This window comes from Mus pahari, chromosome 16 (genome assembly GCF_900095145.1).
Source record: "Mus pahari chromosome 16, PAHARI_EIJ_v1.1, whole genome shotgun sequence".
Classification (NCBI taxonomy): Eukaryota; Metazoa; Chordata; class Mammalia; order Rodentia; family Muridae; genus Mus; species Mus pahari.
The window spans coordinates 17,655,675-17,675,885 of NC_034605.1; the positions used below are offsets into that span (position 1 = coordinate 17,655,675).

Here is a 20,211-nt window from a genome sequence, read left to right on the forward strand (position 1 = left end):
GAGGCTGAGTGGTCAGGAGACCAATATTACCACTAGATATATAGTAGGTTAAGGGCTAGCCTTGGCTACATGAATCTATTTCTCATATATACAAAAGACAAGACATATAAATGGATTTCTCACCAAAGATGATGTAAAAATGGTAAACTATGGAAGACAGCTCAGCTAGTGAATTGCTTGCTTTATGAGCACAGGACCCAAGCTCTATCCCCAGGACCCATGTTAGCAAAAAATAATAATATTAAAATAAAAATGTTTTTTTTAAAGCTATGCATGTAAGTGAGTACTTGTAATTCCAGCAGAGGAGACAAGACAGAAGGGTCCCTAAGACTCACTGGCAGGACAGACATCATACTTGGCAAGCTCCAGGCCAATGAGAGACCCTGTTTTAAAAGAAAAAGATGGAATGTTCCCAAGAAACAATATCTTTTGGCTGCCACAAACACAGATACATATGAGCATTACTACATACACGTGCACTCACAGAAGAGACCACCCTATACAGCAGTAGTCATGGACACTATGCCCTTAACAGCATAAACACTTCACGGCAGCAGGAATGAGGATATACACAGGAAACTTTTTCAACTGCCCCCTGAACATCATGCTCCAGCTTCATTGGCAATGACCACATAGGCTGTGTCATGAACGCTTGGTCATCAGATGATGGTCCTGCTTTGGAAGGGTGTAGAAAATTAGAGAGGCAGGTCCCCATGGGCGGAAGTAGGTCACTGGATTCTTGTCCACTACCAGAGGAAGAAATCTGCCCATCACAGGTTCCTACATCATCATGTTCAGCTCAAGAACATGGAGCCAAGTGACCATGGACTGAGCCCTCTGGCTGGGCGCCAAAATAAACCTTTCTTCTTTAGATTGTCTGTGTCAGGCATTCTGTCACAGTACAGACAACTAAGCAAGGGAAAGTGATTGAGAATCCCGATATATGGATAAGACCTATATTACTTTTAATAGGTACTTAAAGGGGTATAAAAGAAGATTTGAATGACAGAATGCCTCGTTATAGACTAGGCAGCCAGCATTGAAATATATTCTAAATTAATACATTATAGGAGAAATTCTATTTTGGATTTAGAGTTAAAATTATCTGAAAGTTCAATTAGATGGAAAATGTGAGAATGCCTAGGAAGTTGTTTTTTGTTTTGTTTTGTTTTAAGTAATGTATCTGAGAAGGAAAATATGCAGGTGTTTCCTACCTCTGGAAGCATTAAAAGTCAGAATGCATATGGATTTCTGACTTTGTTCAGCAATGGACAGATCCATTGAACAGAATAAGAAGTCTCAAAATCAGACCCAGCATATCCCTAGAACCCCATGGTCCAGACGGCACCTTAGAGAAGTGGGGCTAAGATCTTAGCAGACTTGTTAGAATATTGTTGGTAAATGCTTCTGGCACTCAAGGAGGGAAACAAAGTTGTCTACGCACTAATACATCCAAATGATGGCAGAGAAACTGGATCCCTCTGCTCAGGCCATCAGGCTACAGAATGGGTGGCTTGAACAACGAAGTATTTTAAAAGTTTATGTTACTCATTTATGTATGTGTGTATGTGTGAGTGTTGTGTGTGTGTGTGTGTGTACATGCGTGTGTGTGCATGTGCAAATGATAGACACCGTGAATGTACAGACCTCTGTAGCATACACAGAGCACAGCACAATAGCCTCCTCTGTATCCTTCCACATTTGTCCTTGGATTCAGGATAGCCAGCCAATCCCAGCTGTCCTCCTGACTCTACCCTGCTAAGTGCTGGGGCTACTGCAGTTTTCAAGGATGCCCGACTTACTCTGTGGGTGCTTCAATCCTGGGTCCCATCTCCTGTCCTCAGGACTTCAAAGCAAGCATTTTAACCACTGAGCTAGCTCTCCAGCACCTTAAACAACAGATTTCTTACCATTTCTCTTCTCTGTCTCTGTCTGTCTGTCTGTCTGTCTGTCTGTCTGTCTGTCTCTCTCTCTCTCTCTCTCTCTCTCTCTCTCTCTCTCTCNGTCTGTCTGTCTGTCTGTCTGTCTGTCTGTCTGTCTCTCTCTCTCTCTCTCTCTCTCTCTCTCTCTCTCTCTCTCTCTCTCACATGTGTGTGTGTGTGTGTGTGTGTGTGTGTGTAGTTTAGCTATGAGTGAAAGATCCAGGTACCAGTAGGGTGTGTGGTGTGTGTATATGCATGTGTTGAGCGATCTTCTTCCTGGATGGTAGATGGGCACCTCACCATGGCCCCATGTGGCTTTTCTCTCATATTTGCAAGGTGAGACAGAGCATGTCCTCTGTCATTTCTTCCACTATAAGGATGCCAGCCCTGCCAGATGAGAACCCCTCCCATTTGAACATATTTAGCCTCAATCACCTCCCCAGAGCCCCACCTCACCCTCACCTCATAGCTTCTGCATTTCAATTGTGGGGTGGTGGTGATTCAGTCTGTAACATGGATCTGATTCTAAGATTGACTAAACATGGCAGAGGATCTCTCTGAGTTTCAGCCCAGCCTGGTTTACATAGCAAGTTCCAGGGCAGCCAGGCATACATAGAGAGACCCTGTTTCAAAAGTATATGTTAAAAAAAAAAAAAGCTTAAAGATTAATTTGAAGTGTATTTATGTGTTTGTCTGAGTGCATGTATGTGAATCATACGTGTACAGAGACCCTCAAAAATCAGAAGAGGGCATCGGATCCATCCCTTGAGCTGGAGTTACAGGCAGTGGTGAGCCACTGGCATGGGTACAGAGAGCTAAACCAGGATCCTCTCTAAAAACAGGAAGTGCTCTTAGCCACTGAGGCATCCCTCCAGCCTCAGATCAAGTACTTAAACTGTGTGTGGTGTGATACACCTCTAATCCCAACAATCAGGAGGCTGAAACTGGAGGAGCACCAAGCTCCCCACCTTGGCTGCATGGCAAGACCACCATCTCAAAAGGCAAAGATTAAATTTCACAAATGAAACCATCAAGGCACTTGTGGGAAGTCTGTAGCCTGTGAAGTGTCGAAAAGTCCTTTCCTGTGATCCCACAAAACCCATAGCTCACAAGTGCGATGGGAGTCCTGACTGTGTCTTTCAAAGTCCCATAAATGAAAGTTCTCTCGACCGATAAAGAGAAGTAATTGCTACCTAAACCAGAGTTAATTACTGAAAATACACGATGTCCTGCCAAGTCACTGAGCAGGAAAACGAGCCTGGAAGGGACCAGGGTCAAAATGTGTCCTTAATGCAGGCATGTCCCCAAAAGCCACCCACTTCCTAAGCCAGGCTCTGCTCCCTCCCAATAGGCTATTCAAATTCTGATTCTGTAAGGAGATTAACTACTCCACAGTACACTCACAGGCATGCCTCTCTGATGTCCACTCTCCTGGCGTCGCTCAGGCTAACTAGGTAACCCACTATTGAAATCATTTTATTGTCTTCAGAATGTGTGGTGGTTATTATTGATTATCAATAGGGGGATTCTTTCCCAGAATTGCCTCTTTTACAAAGGTGACATCGTGTCCCTGAGGGCTGGCTTCCTTCAAGACACGAAGGTCTTTGGAAGTGGAATGCTGGCACCAAGACAGCTATAACCATTCGGCTCAGTAAACAGAACACATCTTTCCCTCTTCTTCCACAGGAAATCTCACTGCCAAATAAGCTGTTAGCGGATGCTGTCCAACCTGGCAGCTGGCTTTTGGGCAGTCATTTGCATGTGCGCTATCCATACAGTCTTCATTGTCTTCTGTGTTACTGCGACACTGGTAGCCTAACAGAAAACACAACCACATTTTTATGTAAATAGACTACATAAAAATTTACAATATATTCAAAATGTAAGCATCATTTGGGTTAGGATTATGTCTGCTGGCTTCCTCAGTGTGGATGGGCTACCTGCTGCAGACATTTCCTGAGCAAGCCCGTAAGATCAAGCACGTGACTTCTCTACACTTTTCCTCGCACCTTCTTAAGAGCTGTGTGCCATACCACCGGGTGGGGATCTTTAGAAAGAACAAAATGTGATTTCTGTCCCTAACACCCCCTGACCAAAAAAAAAATTTTTTTTAGTACAAACCAGAAAAGGCTAAAATTGGTATTTGGTAAGACACAGGTAAGTGTGGTTGGCAATTCTAGAATGATCAGATAAAAGAACAGCCTTTTAACTAAGCCAACGAGCGGGGTGGGATGTTCTCTGTGCTACCAGAAAGTAGTATAGGAGTCAGAGCATCTTCAGAGTGGCAAGCACTCTGCAGTCAGGAGCTATTGCCACTTACAGAAGTGAAAGTTAGACCGCCTATCTGTGAGGTGAGTCTCCTGCCAGCAGGACAGGATGTATCAGTGGCCACTGAGGCTAAGTCAGGCTGAATGGGGTGTGTTGCATCCACTGAGGGAATGGGGTGTTGTTCCCTACCGAGGCTGCCAAGACTCACTGTTTTTCTCTAGGAAAAATAAAGCACCTTACAACTGTAGAGTCTCTCTGTGCCAAGACCAGGGTGGGTCTTCACTGCATCTATCCTTGATCTTCATGATTCACCTTGCTAAGTAAATACTGTTGGCAAAGTCTAAGACGGGTTTGGTTGCTTCATCTTGTTTCCCTTTAGACAGAGGCTTGTGCTCTGCCGTCCTCCCTCGTCTTCCTGAGGATTGGAATCACAGGTGTGCGCCACCCCACCTAGTTTTGAGTTACACCTTTCTTTGTAGGAAACTGAGACATCGTGAAGACTGCCCGCCCGTCGGAAGGATTTGGTTAAGTAAAGATCCAGGATGCATGTGGGTCAATGGTAGGCTACTCAGGCTAGGGGCTGCTGGTCCTGTGGTAGCCATGTAAATAACAGTTCTCACTGAAGTGAACTTGGTGGTATTCACCTGTCCTTCACATTGCTGCTTCCCGGTGTGCAACTAGATTTTGATAGGAAAGAAGAGCCATTATGGTTGTTGACAATGGCTTTCCCACTGTTAGAGACATATGACCCTAAGTTCTATTCACATTATCACCACCTGGCTTCCTCCTCCTCCAGATGTTCTTTAGGGGCAGGAGAAGCTCCCTCCCTCATGACAGGACCTCCTGTCCAGTAGAACTCACCTTCCCATTCAGACCATTTCCCAACAGCTAGAAACTTCCTGCAGTGCTCTGGGATCTGCTGAAAGTCAGACTGCCCAGTGCCTGGGTATCATCCTTAAAAGCTGTTGTGTTAGGCTCAACTATGTTACTGTTTAGAAAGAAGAGTGCACAGGATTCAGAGGCAAGACATATACTTATGATGCCCTGGGGATCCCTGTGGTGCTAAGGGCACATGGCAGCCTCGGTTGGGCTGTGCACCAGGCCTGACCTTAGAAGAGATACCATTGCTACACGCTGACTACAGCCTGGCAGAAGTCTTAACCCTGACATGGCTTTGTGTTCTGGGGGTGGAGGGAGGAACAGGCAAAGCCAACCAAAGATACTCTTCATTGATTCTATATTGTTCAATAGACCCAGACTGTTGAGAAGTAGGTGCCCTCTTGACTTCAGATGTACAAGATAAGTGGAGTGGGTGTCACAGCGAGAGTAGTAATTATGTCGTCTGTCTTGTCATGGAATGTGACTATAGTAATTGCAACATTTTCTCCCATCATTGAAGCTGGTAATTATAGCGCAACTAACAGCACTATGTGCTAACTTGGGCTGTTTTAATCACCTCTTGTACTCTGAAATGCAATGGGAAAATTCCACAGTTGTTCCCAGGCTACCCATTTCTCTCAGCATCTGCTGCCTTATAATTCTAACAGCTGGATGCTGAGGTAGGAGGCAGAGATGCTCAGGGCAGCTCTTCTCCATGATCTCGATACTTGATAAGAAAGCACTGGCAAGAAGGCCGTTGTCAGTTTTCTACCGTGACAGAATTTTGTCTTTGAGGTTATCTGTTCTGTTTCAGAAGCAGCAGATGTCTTGGCATCTGGCAGGAAGGAACTCTCCAGCCGCAAAAAAATCAATCTAACCTGATTAACCAAACACACACACACACACACACACACACACACACACACACTCAGCCCTGGCAGCAGTTAGGTTAATTAATGCTGGGACAGAACACTGTGGGCCAGTGTATTAATTTTCTCATCGTTAGGACAAAAAATATCCACAGTACAACATAGAGAAGGGCTTGTGGTTGGGAAATACAGCCTGTTGTGATGAGAGCACATGGCCGCAGCATGAGGCAACTGGTCACATCATGTTAGCCCCAGGGAGCAGAGAGACGAATTCTGGCGCCCAGATCATGTATTCCCGCCGTTCAGTCCTGAACTCCAGTTCATGGCAGGATTTCAATGACCTTCAGTCTGGGTCTTCCCAGCTCAGTTAAACCTCCCTGGAAACGCCCTCATCGACACACCCAAAGGTGTGACTCCTCTGTGGTTGTAAATTATACCCATCACAGCCATGATGACACCCTGCATGTCTAGTGTTCCATGCCTGAAAACAGTCATTACCTGTGTTTATCTTCTCTGATCACAGTAGAGTGGACACCAGCAGATATTCAAGGGGCTGTGCTTATACTGAAATAAGTGGACTTTGGTTGCTATTATGTGAACGGAGGGGGTCTGGGTGGGGTAAAATGATTCATATTCCATTAGGTGCAGCTAGGCATAAGTGGGCCATTCTTTACAATGTAATCATTTGAGAAAATTTAAGCCCTACATGAACCCAGAATTAACAGAGCATGGTCAGAAAAATGAAATAAGATCATTTGTCAGGAGTGTAGAATGACTGGATGAACCATGTTTGGACCACCCTTTCCTCCTGGGATTGTTAGATCTACATCTCTGACCTCAGGCTTCTTCTTTGTCTACTCTCTGCACCTGTATCAGAATTCTGTGATTGGAAAACAGAAGTGAAGATGAGGGAGAAGGAAGGAGAAAGGAAAGAGTGATTGGAAGGGAGCAGGGGGGAAGAAAAGAAAGGACAGTGTTGCTCACAGCTCTGGGGCTGGAAGAGCAGGGGACTGTAGGTGGCAGGGCCCCCAAAGTGGGTCACAGCGTGGTTGAAAACAAGCCATTAAAAGGCGAGACAGGAGAAAACTCAGGCCAAACCCTTCTTCTTGTCAGAGTCTTGTCCTTCAGCAACATCATAATCTATTGGGGGGGGGGGTGTCACGTGACCTACTTTAACTTTCAGTGTGAGTTTTGAAGGGACTTCCAAACTGCAACAATCACGTGTCAGTAATTTTGAGTACATCTGAAAAACTGGCATAGTGTGGAACCAACCCAGGTCAACACATTTGTCCCCACACTTACACCAACTGCCTCTTTGCAGTCTGTTAGGCCAAATGAATGTGCAACTGGGATGCCCCCCAGGACGGTAGTTATAGCTGAGGGGATGCAGCTGAAAAAGAGGCGACCTTAGAACAACTTGTCCTCACAAAAGGAGCATGGTGGAGGATCATGGTGGCATCAAGTATAGCCTCATCTTTGTGACAAGGCAGAGAACCTATTTCTAGATAGAACCTGTTCAGAACTGGGCAGATCAGTCACCCAGCATTATTGTCAGGTGTTACAGGCATGCGGGAGGAGTTCAGACCTTGCGAATCTTCCACTGGGCACAGCCCCACGTGTCCTAGCATCTTCTGAACCCCCCCTCTCTGATGCCTTGTGGTGATAAATTTGAACTTGGGGTTGTTCTCAGAGTTAAGCTAGTATCACACACACACACACACACACACACACACACACACACACACACACACACACACAGTGTATGCTGCTGGTTATGTAGCAAGGTAAATTGATCAAGGGGAAAGAAAGCAGCTCTGATTACTCACAAGCCAGCTGCCAACAGCTGGATTGTGCACAAGGACAGCTGCCTGTGGCCAGTCCTCTGTCTCCACATCTGGGACTCCTCAACACATGCTACTGTTTGTGGTGGTTGTGTTATTCCTGAGTCGTCTCAGTTGGCTCTAGTGTTAGCTTTTCCCTGGCATCTTCTCGGTTAGCTTGGCAATGTAGATAGATGCTCAGTAAACACTTCCCGGGTGAGGTAAAAGGTAAGTCCTATAAGAATTCCAAATTATCAGAGCACGGTCAAGAAAAATGAGATAGGATAATTTTTGGCAAGTATAGCATGACCAAAGGGGCAGATTTGAACTCTTCCCTCCTGAGTTGTTGGGCCTCCAACCCCGACCTCTAGCTTTTTGTGCCTCCTTCACTCCTAAGCTTGCCCGTAGATTTTCTACAAGCTCACCTTACCATAAGTTAAAGACCTTATTGATTGGTGATATTCAGGGTGTTCTTACATGTCTTTAAGCTCATTTTACTCATCTGGTCTGTGGTCCTTAGCATAGTCAGCTTTTAAAAATCTAACTAACTGTACATTGAGATGGGAATTCCCAGGGGGAAACCAAGTTTGCAGGACATCTGTTTAACTGTGGCAAGGGATAGGAGTGTGGGCACAGAGATGACCCTAATGTACACATAGATCGGGAGACACACAGGAAGGGCAATGGGACATAGCTGTGGTCACAGGGAGAGAACACATGCAAGCGCATGCCTACTCTAACCTTCCAAGTAAATGGCAAGTGCTTTGTGACTGGCAGTCACGCTCACCTCTGCCAACATGCAAAAGCTGCCTCTCTCCCCACAGCCACCAATGTGGAAAGGCAGTGAGTCCACCCAGCAATCCCTCCAGCAACCCCTGGAGTATGCTCCAAGCCAGAACCCATGAGGGTGGCTATATTAGAGCCGCCCTTTAATCTGAGGATCCACACCTCTTTCCTTCACTGCAAGGCGGCTCCTGTAGGAGTCGATTTGGGGCTGTTTCACACCCTCATCATTTTCCTATCTGTATTAACTATTTTCTTGATATAGTGACAGAACACCTATGAAACACTATGAAAGGAAGAGTTTCTTTCTTTCTTTCTTTCTTTTTTTTGTTTTTTTTTTGTTTTTTGTTTTTTGTTTTTCGAGACAGGGTTTCTCTGTATAGCCCTGGCTGTCCTGGAACTCACTTTGTAGACCAGGCTGGCCTCGAACTCAGAACTTCGCCTGCCTCTGCCTCCCGAGTGCTGGGATTAAAGGCGTGCGCCACCACGCCTGGCTCGAAGAGTTTATTTCTAAAAAGAAAGGGTAGTTCAAACAGATCCTTTCTTCATTTCACACTAGCAACAAATGCAGCATTTGGTTTAACTCATCCACTTGACCTGGAGTTATTTCATCTGGGAAGGGGAAAAAAAAATTGGGTCTGCCCACATCATCTCTTGGCATCTAGCTACCAGCAATGCAGACAGGTCTGGGGTGGATACCGGAAGTAAGAATCTGTAATCGAAGGTGGCAGAACCCCAAAGCTGGCGTGTGTGGCTTGCTGGCACGGAGGCTTTAGAATATTCTTCCTTCACTTGTGATGGCTGATCTGGGTTTGTCGTTTGACTACATCTGAAATCAACTTAGACCCAAGCAGCCCGGCACACCTGTGAGGGATTGTCTTGAGTAGAGGGTTTGAGGAAGTTCCGCCCCAAATCTGGGCCACACCTCCTGGTTGGTTGACCACGCAAAAGGCCTCACTGTCTCCCTCTCTGTGAACGCCCAGCTCTTTCTCTAGACTCAGACAGAGCATGTTCTCTACACAATCAGGAAAGGTCTGGAAGGAAAACAGGAGGACTTCCTGGACAGTAGCAGCCTGTCTGTAGGGAGCAGCTACCTGTCATTACATGATTATGGGCTTGAGCCAATGAGATGACTCAGCAGGTGACCACGTATTCTACAAAAGCCTGGTGACCTGATCTTGATCCCCGGAGCCCACCTGAAGGTGGAAGAACAGAACAGACTCCACACAACTGTGTTCTTGGACTTCTACATGTGTGCTGTAGCAGGTACCTGCTCCCTCTGCCACATGTGCACACATTAGTGTATAAAAGCTCATTATATACTCATATAATTATATAGAAACAGAATGATAAATACATTTTATAAGATGACAGCTTATAAAGCAGACCTGAATAGGGGGTCTACTGAATGGGGACAGAGTGTCTCTCCTGGTTTGGTCATGAGAGTGGTCGATAGAAAAATCAGCACCAATAAATACCATCAGTCTGACATGGCCAGGAATAGTTTCTGTGCTATTCTTACAGAAATAGCTTTGCAGAGTCACTGTGAGGTTACTCTGTTCCCTTCTCTCTGTGTCATTGTGGGACGTGCTAGGATCCAATCCACACTAGGCAAGAACACTACTACTGAGCCACACCCTTAGCATGTTCTCAGCTCTCTGGATCCTGACCTAGCACTCTATGGCAACAGGTCCTTGGAGCATCTTCCAAACCCATGACTTCAGTTCTATCCAGACTTGCCAGCCCCTGGCCATGTTTGATCATGCATATTGTACAGCCTGACTTTGGCCATGACCACTCTTCTTGTGGACCTCACCCTGGACCCACTTTGTGAATGCTTTTAACCAAGCATCTGTGCTGTGTTCCCACAGGTCTCCCAGGCTGCCTCAGACCTCCTGGCCTACTGTGAAGCCCACGTGCGGGAGGACCCCCTCATCATACCAGTGCCTGCCTCAGAAAACCCCTTCCGAGAGAAGAAGTTCTTCTGCACCATCCTCTAACACCCGTGGCGATGAAGTGGGCCCTTTCCTGCCGAAACAGTTCCGAGTAGAGACCATGCATGCTCCCATGTAGAGGCATGCCTCCCACAACACCCCGTCTCTGTCCAACCAATCATGATCTGGGCTCATCTTGTTTTATCATATTTCCTCCATAGCATTAGTTCCTCTTCCTTTTTTTTTCTTTTTTTCTTATTTCCATCCACAGAGAAAACAGACATTTTTATAGCCAAATAACAAATGTGCCATATAAAAGGGTAGACTTAAAAGGTCTACAATTTTTAAACATTCCCAACCATAAATATATCCAGTTAATAAATTTCAGTGGGTAACTCATTGAAATCAAAACCATGCACAAGTGTCTCCCATGCGCAGTAATTCAATCGCAGATGAGAGCTTGTCAGTCAGCTACAGGGGAGGGTGGGGTCTCTTTCGCCTCTGGCATCTCTATCATAGGAGCCTTCAGGGGCTACATGGCTAGGTCCTGTAGATGACTAATATCTCTATCTGTATCGGTTTATCACTGAACATTCCAAAGTGGATGCTTCTGAGAATACATTTGTGGTGTAGACACTGGAGTGGCCTTGACTGTAGATACTCACCAGACAGCCCCACTGGGCCATCTCCTCAGTCCAAATGCCCCACTCACCCTGCTTGCTCCTCCTGCTTGGTGTTTCTAGTAAGGCAAGGAGTCTGACAACACTGGGTCCTCTGGAGTCTCGGCACAGTTATCGCTGAAAGTGATGTCACCATGCAACTCGCAGATCTAAGACTTTATGGGTTTCAACGTATTTAACCTAACAATAAATACTCCAAGTATAGGTCTAGTTTTAGAGAGTGAATATCCCAGGCATAGAGAAATGACACTTGCTGAAAACTGCAGACAGAAAGTAAGCACCCCAAGATGTCCATCTGAGGGTAGTCTATTCCTAAAGCTCCCCCTGAAGCCCTGAACCGTGGACACCCTGTTGCAAGTGTGCAGCTTCACAAACAGTCCTAACTGCCCGCTAGGAATGAAGCGAACACATTTTCACACTAACTGGATGCACGCCCCTCTTCCACCTTGGCCAAGAGAAATGTCACAAGCCTAGATTATGGCAGTTTGTGATAGATGATATGTAGGTACCCCAAGATCAGATAGCCATAAGCCTTGAGATTTTTCCAGGACAAGGCTGTTGGCCCCATCTAAGGCACCCCCATACCCTCCCGATGGAGGCTGTAACCACAGTTGTTGAGGGCTCGGTGAGAATATTTGTGTAGATATTTGGAAACTGCCTCTCCTCTGGATCTCAAAGAGGCTTGCTGTGTGCTGCTGGGCAAGCCATTGTGTTCCAAGCTGTTCAAACCAGCAAACTGCAGACAGATAATTACTCCTCTTGCTTTTCTGCTAGGGCAGAAACCAAGCAAAGCTTGCATTATCATTGAAAACCAATATGTGCTGGATGACAGCCTATAATGCTGGGGAGAGTGTATGACTTCACAGACACCATGATGACTTCACAGACACCAGGGTTCTGAGATGAGGAGTGCAAAATGGCCTCCAAGGATGTAACTATCCTTTTTAGATGGGTTTGTGCCTTGCTACCCTCTCTTGCAACTTTGGTGGAATCTGTTCTTAGTTTCACTACTGGGCACGAGATGAGAGGCTAAGACTCTGGTTTTGTTGGGCTGTAAGAAGATCTCTTTATTCTGTGGCTTGTGTTGGCATCATCAACTGACAGAGTAGACCATAGTCCACAAAAGTCAAGGAAGTGGGGCAGCACCAGCAGTAGCAGAATCAGGTCAAGAGAACAGTGTGCTTTAATCTCCTACCCAACTGTCTGCTTTCCTGCCTCCCCTTCCCAGCCATCTTCCTTACATTCTCCTGTGGACGCCCTGTCCACTAGTAACTGTCCTGGGAAGATTGCCCCACCCACGGCCACTCTACTCCTTGGACCCATTGAGCTTTTTGACTTATTCCTGAATTTCTGTTAATTCTTGTAGTCTTGTGATTGACCTTGTAAATTCATTATTCCACAAAGTCTCCTCATTTGGATGTGAATATTTTTGTGAGGAGACAACTCCGCCAGAGTGTGTACTCAACAGAAATGTGTACATATCGTCAGAAGAAATGCACTAGAGCATCCAGAGAAGTACTGTTTACAGTAACCATAGCCAGAAGGAGCCCCTTATGCCCCTGCCGAGGGAATAAACAGATGGGGGTCATGCGTGCAGTGGATTCTCAGCTCCATCTGCAGCTTGATGTGAGTCTTGCTGGCTTGAGGGACTGAGAACAGGCAAGTCCAAGCTACAGTTCCCTTTCCCTATAGCCCAGGCCTGGCAGGCCAACCCGAGCTGACTGAAGGGGAAAACAGTAGCTATTCTCAGAGGGGCAACAGAGAGGGGACACAAAAGACTTCTGGATTGTTCTGTCTCTGGATCTAGCTGTGGCTCACCCTGATGTGTTTAGTGTGTGGGAGTTCTCCAACTGTCCATTTTTGGGTGCTTTTCTGTATGTGTGTTATACTTCAATAAAACATTGGGCTTTGTGACTGCCAACTGTGGGTCCTTCTGCTATTGTCCACCCCCCCCCACCTTTGGTACTTTGTTCAATGTTTGACTCTTCCTTAGATGTCCTTAACATGAAATTACTAACTCCCACTCTTAGTGGGACACTTTAAGAGTGTGTTTGACAACAATCACCAGCTGGAGAACAGGTTCCTGGCATACACAGGTGCTTCCCCACACAAACTCTATGCTCTGGGATTTGTGAGCAAGCAGCAAGTCACACCATGTGACTTCCACTGAGTGGCTGAGACAACATCCTCAACCTCTCACTTGCATTCTCAGGAATGAAGGAACAAGATGGCCTTCCAGGAAAACTTGCAGTTTTCAGCAAGTGTCATTTCTCTATGCCTGGGATATTCCCTCTCGAAAACTAGACCTGCCTATACTTGGAGTATTTATTATTAGGTTAAATATGTTGTTGCCCTTCCAGTGACCTCTGGAGCAAGAGACCAAGATCCCATAAGTCCCTGTGGTGACAAGGAACTAACACTGGCAGGAAGAGCTGGCGCTCCACGCTTCTTTTTCTCTCTGCTCCCAGCAGAGGGCTCCCCTGCCTCCAACCTGGGATGTCTGTCTCAGAGTTCACTCCTTTCTCTGGGCTCCCCAGGGCCTTTGCTGTTCCCTCCCACAGCTCTGTCACTAGAGTCCTAGGGTGTTCAGAGAGCAGCGTCCTGCTGATCCTCTCACATTAGTCCAAAGGATTTTGTCTTTGATAATGAGCTCCTGCTTCATGCCTGAGGAAACCAGGCGTTGTCAGCACCCCAACCCCAACTGAGGAGCCATGGGAGGGAGAACACCAACAGGTAGGAAGGTTTCTGTGGTGACTGCAGGAGCCTGAGGTGAAATAATGAGAGGTGAAGAACAGGGCTGTGGAAACACACACACCCCCACCACCCCCAAACCATGAGCCCTCTGACTGCCAGTGCCATCTCCTGGGCTGAGCACCTTCCCTTTCTTCCTGTTCGCAGAGCCGCAGTGAGCTGTTGTCAAGCTAGGTTTCACGCTCTGGGCCGAGTGTGATTGGCTCAGTGACAACATTTTGCTCACCTATGGCATTTTCAGACCTTCTTGTGGTAATTAACCATAGGCGATTGTCCCAACTCCATGACTTCAAAGATTTCTCAGAGCCTTAGTGTGACCTCCGACAGTTTGTTTTCGATGGTTTGTTTGCTCTATAGTGCCCTGTCACCAGTCTCCTCTAAGCCATGTGCTCCTCCACACTGCCCCTACACGGGGCTATCTCACTGGCTGTGTCCCTTGCTGACACAGGCTGCCTGGCCTGATGTGGGCATCCTCTGCTTCTCTGTGCCAGGGCTACTTACTTTACAGATCTCAACTCAAGATCAGTAAAGACTCACTGTCGTATGGCCTCTCTGGCCAGCTCACATCTGTTTCTAAGCTCTCCTGGCACTACGTGACAGTCCTGCATCTGTGCTCCTAATTTCCAAGGAATATTTGCCCCCCCCCCCAACTCTGATGCAAATCCCAGGAGGTCAGAGGCTCTGGTTTTTTAGTTTAGTTTGTTTTTGTTTTTTTTTTCTCCTTTTCCTACAGTGTTTTCTTCTTGAAACTTAAGTTTTGGAGGAAATTTCATAGATGAGTACTAACTTCACATCACGTCAACCCCTCTCTTCCCCTTTCGGCTCCTCCCACTTCCTTTCAAATTCCTGACCTTTCCTTTGTAATTGTTACGTAGATGATAGATAGAAAGATAGATAGATAATAGATAGATGGTAGATAGATGGTAAATAGATAATAAATAGATAAATGATAGATAGATCATTCTATTCAGCCAGCTGAGTCCACTCACTGTTGTTGCTCATATGTCTGTGTCTAGAGCTGACCACTGGGGATTAGATAGCTCCTAATTCTCCCTCACTGTGTAGCCATTCATTTCCTGATGCTCTTCATCCAGGTGTGGGGCCTTGTGAGAGTCTTGTATCCCTACTGGCATATCACCTACTGCTGCCATTGAACTAGCTTTATTTATGCAACTGTATTGTTGAGAGTTCATGGATGTACCTTTCCTGTTATACATAAAAGATACTACCTCACAGCAGGTTCCCGGTTCCTCTGACTCGTACAATCTTTTCATCCGTTTTTTTCTATGGTCTTCCCTTGACCTTGGGTGAAAGGATCCAGTTGTAGATGAACCAACTGGGGCTCATCATTCCGTGGTTAGTTGTTCTCTGCATTTTGAACAGTTGGAGCTTCCTGTGATGGTTCCTGATTATGGGCGGGGAGGGGGGAGCGTCTTTGCTGAGGGATGAGAGCAACACTTAGCTATAGGATAAACATTTAGAATGTAGTTGGCAATTATACTGGTTTGGGAACGTGGCAGGAGTGGGTTCTCCTCTAGGCCTATGTCTAGTCACAGGTAGTTGGCTAGGTTTATAGTACTAGCCGTTCATTCCTATCGAGCAGGTATCAAGCAGTACTAAGTGGCTATTGGCTACCTGCAAGGTATTCTCTTTTTCTTTTTTTTAACTACTATTAACCAAATGGGTTTGAATGTAAATGGGTCCACACCACCAAAACATTGCCTATTGTTATGTCAGGGAGTTTAAGAGCTAAAAAAAGGAACCGCTCTGGTTAAGTGCTTGCCACACAAGCATAAAGACTTGAGTAAGATTCCCAAAACCCATATAAGAAAGCTGAATGCTATGGTATACTTATAAACCCATTACTCGGGAGGTAGGGCCAGGCAGATCACTGGGGGAGGGGGGGTGGGGGCTACCACTGTCCTACCAGCCTAGGCTAACTGGCAAGCCCCAGGATAACAAGAGACCCTGTCTCAAAACACAAGATGGATGACTCCTGAGGACCAATATACCCAAAGGCTGATCCTCTGATCCTCTGGCCTCCACACACATGCATACTTGCCCCCATTTATATACACCTACATCCATGCACACATGCTACATCCATGCCCACGTGCACCGTCACCTCAGAAGCTGCCAGGAAAGCACAAAAGCACACTCTTGGCTTCACAGCCTTGTCATGGCTTTCTTGCCACTTTTCAAGACATAAATCGCTTTCTCACTACAAACTCCGCTTCACACTGTGTAGCTGAACACTGACCTAATGGTGGTAATTAAGGCTGGGGGGGGGGGGAGACTGCCTCTGGGTGGGAAATGGAGGCATAGCTGGAACAGGAAAGATGCTTCCCCCGAGTGAGCCACAAAAGCAGCATCGGTCAGGGGAGCGTGCATTTGAAGTGGGGGACATGGAAGTGTTTCTGTGAAGAGCCGGGCCTGTCATTACCACAGCTGGAGGCTGTGTTCTCACTCCCATGGGTTTTCTTTCCAAATCTTTTGGTAAAATCCTCACAACTTACATGAAGCCTTTTACATTTATATTAGATTTTATTTTCATGTGTGTGGAGTGGGGAGTGGGGATTGTTTGGGGGGGTTGTTTTGTTTTTTGTTTTTTGTTTTTTTTATTTTTAAGTTAAATTAGACTCAGTTCAGTTCTGCTTTAAATATAAACCAATCCTTTCCTGGATGCTCTGAGGCCACACTGTCTCTGTTGCCTCCTTCTGATTGCAATAATTGTGGCTTTGGGTTAGCCCTGCCCAGCCTTTGACATTTGGGGATGCAGATGCACCTGGGAACATCCCACTTCCGTTCAGATTACATAGAAACAAGCCAATGACAAAGGACAGGAAAGAACTGAGGATGTTGCTCTGTGGCTGGGCACCTGCCTGGCACATGTGAGGCCCTAGCCTCACCTTCTCTATCATCAACTATAAGCCAAAAGGACAGGGAGTATCTGTGGGGGGCAGGAGGGAGGCAAATAATGGCTTAGCCATTTAGAAGACTTTAAACAAAAGAAACAACAGAAGCAGGAGCCTGGGCTGGATCTACGGCTTTCTCCAGCGCTGGGTTTGCTGATGTGGACAGCCTTCCACCACCACCACCACCAACAACAACAACAACAACGACACCATCTATACCCACCATGGTCATGTGAGGACAATAGCAACCTTCTCATAAGAGCTCTTGGATATCCTGAAAAATAACACAAGTGGATAGCATTGACTGATGGAACGCGTGAAACATTGATTAGTGATTAGCCTTGCCTCTGTAGTAATTACTATGGAAACAGGACCCCACAGAGACCGGAACAACACTATACCACTGTAAAGATATACTGAAGAAAAGAAAGAAAGCATCACAGGTCATCTAGTAGCTGACATCATCCCACTGAGCCCCTTGGCACACTGTAACCATACACTTTCTCATGAAGAATACAATTCAAAGTGCCCATTCTGCAAGCGCTGACCTCACATCTTTGCTATGATTCACAGAGGAGGATGAAGTCAAGCCTGTGGCTATGATTGCAGATTCCAGAGTTGCTATGGACAAAGATATGGGAAGGATTAATGTGTTTGTCAAGGCCTAGCAGCAATCCCAGTTTCCACCCAGTGGAAACAAGTCACTTCGCGTCTCACTATTAACTGGGACTTGACCCTCCTTCACTGGGAGTCTCACTATTAACTGGGACTTTACCCTCCTTCTAGCCACAAACCAGCAGTGCTGTGCTAGGCTGTCTTTTCCAGCTTGTACCTTCTGGGTTTGTGACAGTTTGTGGCACTACGCATGGCATCAGGGGACCAAAGTGAACTGTTCTTTGCAGTGCCAGGTCATACAAGGTTTACAAAGGGCAAGGGGATGCTCGCTAGTGTTCTGGCTGGGCGAGGGTTGTCCAGATGCCGCACTAGCCCAATACTGAAGATGAGGATAGTTTAGACATCATTTTGGGGGTCCAGCCAGTGGGGAGTCAATTGGTATGGCTGCTTTAGCTAGTTCCAGGTACTATAGAGAAGAAACAGAAGCTGGGGGCTGGGGTTAGGGGCTGACTGGGCTGAGAAGACAGCGCAGTTGATCAGAATTTAATTCTGACAACTCATGTACAACAGAGCCAGGCATGGTGGCATACACTGGGGAATGGTAGACTGGTGTATTCCTGAATCTAGGTGGCCATCCAGCCCAGCCTACTTAACAAGCTCAAAAAAAAAAAAAAAAAAAAAAATTGGACCCCAGAGGAATGATACCTGAGGTTGTCCTTTGGGCTTCATATATACACACACCCATATGTGCACCTGGATATCACACACACACACACACACACACAGTTTTAGAGGCTGGAAGCTGGGAAACAAACAGCACAGTAAGGCTCTGTCCTCTTCCCATGATCTTCTCACACTGGAGAGACCAGACGGGCACATGTTCTCAGGACCCTTCTAAAGTCATCTAATCCCAATGACCTCCCAAGTGTTTTCCCTCCTAATGCTGTGACAGTGAGTGGAAGGGTTAAAGTGAAACTGGGACAGACAGGAACTCTGTAGCAGTGGCTCCAGGAGCCTGCTGGGGTCCAGGCGTAAACTCTTTGTTCAGATATTGTTGTGAGTAGAATTGTGCCCCATCACAGAACTACAGGCTGATAGGTTCTGCCTCCTAATGCTATGGGTGAGCATGCAGAAGGCCCTACGTTCCTTCCTCAGCTTCCAAATAGAAGAAATGAAAATAGAGACGAAGGAGTGAAAGGATGGAGAGGAGGAAGAAGAAAATGAGAATGATACGGCAAGGAGAGACAGAAAGAGGAAGGTAAGGAGAGAGGATGGCAAGGAGGGAGGGAGAGCAGCTGTACATGAGGACTCATGGCTGTAATTTTAGGACTGTGGGTACAAGGTAGGAGGGCTCAAGTTTGAGGCCAGCCTGGGTGACAAAGTGTAACCCTGCCAAGAGGAAATTTTTTTTTAAGTAAATAAATAAAAAAGAGCAGTTAAAGAAATAATGAGTTTTAAATGAGATCAGATGGGTAAGCCATAATCCTATCCGACCGGTGTCTTTATGTGAAGAAGACGAAAACGTACAGACATGCACGGAGGGTCATAAGAAGATGATCATCTATAGGCCAAGTCCCCACCTTTCCTTCAGAGGTGGGTTCATTTGGATTTATGAAATGAGTCCCAAGAAGTAGAATTCATCAGAAAAGAACACGGGCTGGAGACCCCAGAAGCATCCTAGCCGGGCAGAAACATAGGCACAAGAGCTCTGTCCTGAGACATCAGGGCAACCTTGTGACCAGAACAAGGAAAGGCATATGGCCCTAGAACATGGCAGATTCACGGCAGATGACGCTCTACTTCCTAGGCAGCCTCAGTAGGAAGACTGGAGTCTAACTCTTCCCAGGAGGCCAGGGATACTTGGCGACAGGTCAAAACTGAGCCCAGCTGTGGAATCCTGACACAGCGCGAGAGAGCATCCCTTCTCCATGGGCAGCCATGTCCTCTGGGAAATCTCTCTGTCTGCTACTGACTTTTCTGAGGCCTGTTGCTGAGACTGGGTCCAATAGAGAATGGCTTAGAGAGGACTTATTACTGCAAGGGACAGAATCCCCAAAGGCCAGCAAGCTTGCTGTCTGTAGATCCCAGGTACCAGGAGGAGTTTCAGGGGTCATAGAATGCCATGCTTTGTTCGGTGACACAAGTTTCAGGCTCTAACATGGCCCATCTTCTTGAAAGCTGGCATTTGATATTTTGTGAACATCGCCTGGGTGAGCTACAGCTTGTTTCTGAAGAGGGAAGTCTTCCAAGGTGTGAGCTCCTAAGTCTCTTGACTTAGAGCGTGGTTCAGTAGTATAGCATTTGCCTGGCATGGGCAAGCCAGCTTCAGTCTCCAGCACCGCTTCTCCACGGTCAAGTCATCTTAAGTGCAGACTGACTGTATTAATAACACCATAATGTCTTATCATTTACATGCATTAAAGGTACATGAAGCTTTATATTCCAACAATCATGAATGTGTTTTGTTAGAAAACAGATCCCTCCGATCCTGTAGGGAGTAAGTGGAATTGTTTCCACATACACTGAGGACTGGGGCTGTAGCTCAGGTGGCAGAGTTCTTGCCTCACATACACAAAGTCCTGGATTTGATTTCCAACGCCACATAAACTGGGCATTGGGGTACATCTATAAAACCCCATTACTTGAAAGAGGGAATCGCCAGGCGTGGTGGCACACATCTTTAATCCCAGCACTTGGGAGGCAGAGGCAGGCAGATTTCTGAGTTCGAGGCCGGCCTGGTCTACAAAGTGAGTTCCAGGACAGCCAGGGCTATAC

The 20,211-nt window shown here is 46.4% G+C and overlaps 1 protein-coding gene across 2 annotated transcripts in view; it reads left to right on the top strand.

The window, feature by feature from the left end:
- The window catches only part of Gng4 (G protein subunit gamma 4), a 45,607-nt gene extending 32,084 nt beyond the window's left edge, over positions 1-13,523 (top strand). For both annotated transcript variants that reach the window (XM_021215806.2, XM_021215805.2), the window contains exon 4: positions 10,413-13,523. In XM_021215806.2, coding sequence (XP_021071465.1) covers positions 10,413-10,541 — 129 coding nt within the window. In that variant the 3' untranslated portion in view covers positions 10,542-13,523. The remainder of the gene's footprint in view (positions 1-10,412) is intronic.
- The last annotated feature ends 6,688 nt before the right edge of the window (positions 13,524-20,211 follow it).